The 4,723-nt window shown below is 42.0% G+C and overlaps 1 protein-coding gene across 1 annotated transcript; it reads left to right on the forward strand.

The window, feature by feature from the left end:
- The first annotated feature begins 673 nt into the window (after positions 1–673).
- On the forward strand, positions 674–4,350 carry LOC127321463 (guanylate kinase 1). Its single transcript, XM_051350501.2, has 11 exons — positions 674–864; positions 1,255–1,306; positions 1,450–1,539; positions 1,938–2,014; positions 2,108–2,234; positions 2,696–3,058; positions 3,132–3,253; positions 3,370–3,505; positions 3,620–3,665; positions 3,751–3,859; positions 3,953–4,350. Exons 2-11 carry the CDS (start codon positions 1,304–1,306, stop codon positions 4,059–4,061), a joined length of 1,182 nt encoding a protein of 393 aa, XP_051206461.1. The 5' UTR covers positions 674–864; positions 1,255–1,303; the 3' UTR covers positions 4,062–4,350.
- Positions 4,351–4,723: the final 373 nt, after the last annotated feature.

Raw genomic sequence — 4,723 nt, forward strand, 5'->3', positions numbered from 1 at the left:
AGTTCTTTAAAAAACCTACAAATGCTTAAAAAATGATTTTAGTGCTTTCAAAATCCTAGAAAACTCGTTTGATTATGAAGAAGTTCCATGTCTTCGAGGAAGGGCAAACAAAAGATATGGTGGCTTCGAAACTGTCCAAACACGGACAAAAGGGAAGAAAAAACAAAGGATTTATACAAGCGTGCACTTTGAATCTTATAGAATAAACTATTAAAAAATAGCAGCAAAGATGATACACCACAGAAAGAACAAAGTAAAATATACTACTAGTAGCATTAAAGATGTTTGAGTGGATGAAAAAATTTCTCTAATAATTTTTTATAATTTAGAACCCTATAAAAATCTTACGAGTAATAAAAATCTGTCTGATTAGACAAGCCCCGAATCTTACAAGCTGGGGTGCCATTGAAAATGTCCAAACAAGGACAAAAGGCAAGATGCTTTGGAGTTTGGGCTAGTGCCCTTTGCGGCCAAGCGGGTCAAGCCTGCCTGAGGACCAGATCCACGGAATCCGACGCAAATGCCTATAACAGTTCATTATTAATGGCACCCACAAAATCGAAGCAATAATAAAGCGGAAAGCGAGCGAGAGAGAGAAAAAGTGGCATAAAAACGCCGGAGCGGAGCCTCGTCGTCGCTTCTTCCCTGCCAAATTCCAACCCGAGCTCCTGCCCTCATTCGATCCCCCTCCACCACTGCGCCCTCCCGCCGCCGCCCCCAGCCAGCAGAGCCCTCGCCGACGCCCCTCCTCCCCGCCGCTCACCAGCCGCCGCCGCCGCGGCAGCATTCGGTTTCTTGGCTCCTTCCGGGCTCCAGCTCGGGGCGGCGCCAGAGGATCGCGGGATCTCGTCGGGGGCGAGCGAGGTTTGTCCCCTCCTAATCTGGTTCTGGGCCCTGTACGGCCGGATTTAGGGTTTCCTTGATCGTCCTTTGGAATGGTCGTAACGGTGGTTGCCTGGTCCATGAAGGGCCCGCTCCCTATTAGTGGTGGCTGCGTTCTGTTGGATCTAGCCTAGGATTGGTAATGGCGCGTGATTAGTGCACCTTGGTCGCGTACGCTGTCGTCCTGCTTGTGGAAACCTCGATTCCTGAAATGCGAGAGCCAATAAATGGCTCGGTTCTTGTTTTAGCAGTGGGTATTGGAACGATGAACTCCTCCACTTGGGGTCTTGTTCGCTTAGTAAATCGACCCGACGTGTTCACCTGTATTTTTGTCCTGATCATTAATTCATTCATGTTCGTTCCTCTGAATAGGACGCAAGGCTCCTAGCTAGCATCCGCTCCTGATCACCCGGCTTATTTTATGGTGAGTTCATCAATATCTACTTATGTGCTCACTGCTCAGTTTTGTGAGTTCCCTGGTGTGCTACTTCGCTTATCGTGTCAAGAAATATCATATTCCGTAACGTGCTGATCAAGGTCCAAATCTTGATTTGATGTCATAAACAGGGTGAAGAGGCTCCTGAGTTTCGTGTTGAAAGCATCACCTTGGAGCCCAAGGATTGCCACTGGAATGCCGTAGACGTTGGCAATAAGACGGTGAGTCAGATCAATAAGTTGATTTATATGCATATGCTTTAAGTCTGATTTTTTACATATCCTTGTCAACCATTATTTATTCTACCGAGCTTGTAAGTACTGAATGACGCTGTCATCTGTGTCATGTTGCTTATACTACTTGATTGAGATCACCTTAGTACTTACCTGGAAGGCTGGAAATAGGTATATAATATGCAATGCTGAATGGCCTCCTTTTCTTGTACTTACCTGGAAACAGCTCAGGTTGACTTGACTTGGTTGCACCAACTAATACCTACTCTTTGCGTAGACTCAGTAAACTGGACTTTTTCCCATGTAGCTGTCAGTGTTTATAGTAGTAAGGAACACTCTAAAGTACAAAGCTAGATTTATTAACAAAAGTTTGTTGTTTTTTGCAGTATGTAATTGGCAGATCAGATGAGGAGTCCAAGTCACACTTTGACATTAAAATTCTGGACAAACTCACTCAAACTTGGTATTATACTTTGCCATTTATTTTTGTTCGCGCACTGCTTGTAATTTCCTTACTTCTTAGTAGATAGTCATTCTGACTATTGGTCTCATGCAGGGTTGTGCCGACAGTACTTGGGGCTCAGCCTCCATCCAGGTCGCACTCAGCAATTCTCGTAAATGATGAGAAGATATTGGTTGTTGAGAAGGGTGTTTCATTGAATGATTCCATCTGGTTCCTTGAGGTAAAGAATACTAAATTGACAAAGAATTCTTTCCCTTGTTGGACTTTCCAGTGCTTTTATTTAAAGAATATGGATGCTGGATTTATTCACCTTCTTCAAGGTGGGACATGCTGAGCACCAACTAAACTTGAAACTGAATCACAAAGTTAGACTGGACAATAGGTCAACTTTGTTGGTGTTGTCTCACCATGCAACGGTGTTCATTATGTACTTTTACTATTTACTTTTGCTTCTCAACTTACTGGCAACCGAGAATTTTATTAATGGCACCATGGTAACTTGAATTTTCCCTCTGCCCATTTGTCGTTCAGCAAAAGCAGGATCATGAAGTGATGTTCCATATTTTTGTGTGTGAAGTGTCCCATAGTTTAATGTCTTCTTGCGTATAATTGCCTTGCCTGTTATTTCCTTCTTCGTAATTCATCTTTTTGAGCCCACCCTCTTTTTGCTTCACATCTCAGATAGATACCCCCTTCGTTAAACAACAGCGGAAAATCAAGGGTTCGGAAGTTGTTTCCTGGAGCAAGGGAGTACTTGGCGTTGCACACAAGCCTGTTGTGATTAGTGGGCCTTCTGGTGTTGGTAAAGGGACATTAATAGCAAAATTGATGAAAGAGTTCCCATCAAAGTTTGGGTTTTCTGTTAGCCACACTACAAGATCTCCAAGGGTGAAGGAAATAGATGGAGTTCACTACCATTTCGCCGAACGAAGCAAGATGGAACAAGATATAAGTGAGGGAAAATTTCTTGAATTTGCTCACGTTCATGGAAATCTCTATGGCACGAGTATTGAAGCAGTTGAATCTGTTACTGATGAGGGGAAGGTAAAATTACTATCACTTTTCATTCTAGTTTTTGAAAGGTGAGTTATTCATCTTCCCATTGTTTTCATTGAAGAGGTGTATTCTCGATATTGATGTCCAAGGAGCTCGATCTGTGAGGGCTTCTTCTCTTGAAGCAATATTCATCTTTGTATGCCCTCCGTCATTTGAGGAACTAGAGCAGCGCCTTCGCGCACGGTATATTTGTAGATTATAAAATGCATTGGTAGCTAAGCTCATGAGAATGATAATTCTGTTACACCTCATAAAGCGAGAAGAGATGTTTGATTTATATTCTGGTCAATTGGTTACAGGGGTACAGAAACAGAGGAGCAAATTCAGAAACGACTGAAAAATGCTCGTGCTGAGCTTGATCAGTCCAACTCTCCAGGTCTTTTTGATCATCTTTTGGTAAATGATGACCTTGAAACATGCTACGAGAATTTGAAGGTACGTACATAGCTCACTGGTTACATAAGCTTTCCTTGCCTTCAGAGTTATTTGAGTGCAAGACACTGTCATGCCCCCCTTTTCCTTTTAATAAATCGTTATTGCAACCTGCAGAAGTTGCTTTCCCTGGATGATGAACATGAAGATTCAGAGGATTGTTGTAAGTTGCATGAACTTCTTGTTTCCAATGTATTTAGGAATGCTTCAGCGTGTCAGTTTTAATGTTAAACCCTGCTGTGTCTCAGGCATCAAGGATGGCAAAGCAACTGCATGTTATTCAATTCTATCCAAAACAGAGTCAGAAATTTTGTTGCAATCTGACATTGGTGAATTAGAAAAAGGATCTGCAAATTTGTAAGTCATCTTGCTCTTTATTTTCACGTAACACCAAAGCTATTAACTGATGATATGATTCTTACTCTTGCATATCGGAATTTTGTTCGACAGGCTAGCGCTGGACTTGTCCTCTCTTACAGGAGGCGCTCCAGGACGAACTAGGGGTCTTAAGATACAGCCAGTTAACCCAATTGCCAATGGTTTGAAGGCCATTAGATGACCCGAGATATTCTTACAAACGATGTCGCAGAAGCGTTGACTGATGATTTTTTCAGTTAGTGAGATGAAAGCTTCATAAACATCTTAGTTAGGGTGAAAAAGGAAACACAAAGTGGGATTCATTTCCATTTGTCATTTGTTTGCCACCTAATGCACTTCGTTAGTTCTTTGTACCAGAATGGGGTGAAATCATACCAAGGGAGATTGTACCTTATTGGTGAGGGATCGTATACTTCATTGTGTACCTTATATTTTGTTCGTTGAAAAATATGATGAAAAGCGTACCCGAATCATGTTTGTCAGTCAAAATGAGCAGTTCGTTTGATGCTATTATTCTTAAGCCAATTGCTGCACACGCATGCCTGCTGCTATCTGTAAGAATCAAATACTCTTCAAAACAGGTTCTATCTATCTTGAGGAATTTTGTCACTTATCTTAGGAATTTTGCTTTTCGGATTACAGGACTGGAAGTACGAAACAGATGACTGCAAGCAAAAAACGAAGGCAAAGTGATTCGGTACGTTAGTATGAAAATAGAGGTTCCGGTGGATTCTGAAATTCCTGCATAATTGAAGGCACAGGAAACCAAACCACAAGGTACTATGAACGTCCTAAGAATTAAAATCCTACAGAAACTCGCAGGGATGGCCTAAATTTGACTTG

This window comes from Lolium perenne, chromosome 5, assembly GCF_019359855.2.
Source record: "Lolium perenne isolate Kyuss_39 chromosome 5, Kyuss_2.0, whole genome shotgun sequence".
Taxonomy (NCBI): domain Eukaryota; kingdom Viridiplantae; phylum Streptophyta; class Magnoliopsida; order Poales; family Poaceae; genus Lolium; species Lolium perenne.

What these genes read in the sequence shown, in the direction of transcription:
- LOC127321463 (XM_051350501.2), top strand. An exon ending in TAGACGTTGGCAATAAGACG is followed by an intron (nt 1,540 to 1,937) that starts GTGAGTCAGATC and finishes TGTTTTTTGCAG; the next exon opens with TATGTAATTGGCAGATCAGA. An exon ending in GAGCAGCGCCTTCGCGCACG is followed by an intron (nt 3,254 to 3,369) that starts GTATATTTGTAG and finishes AATTGGTTACAG; the next exon opens with GGGTACAGAAACAGAGGAGC.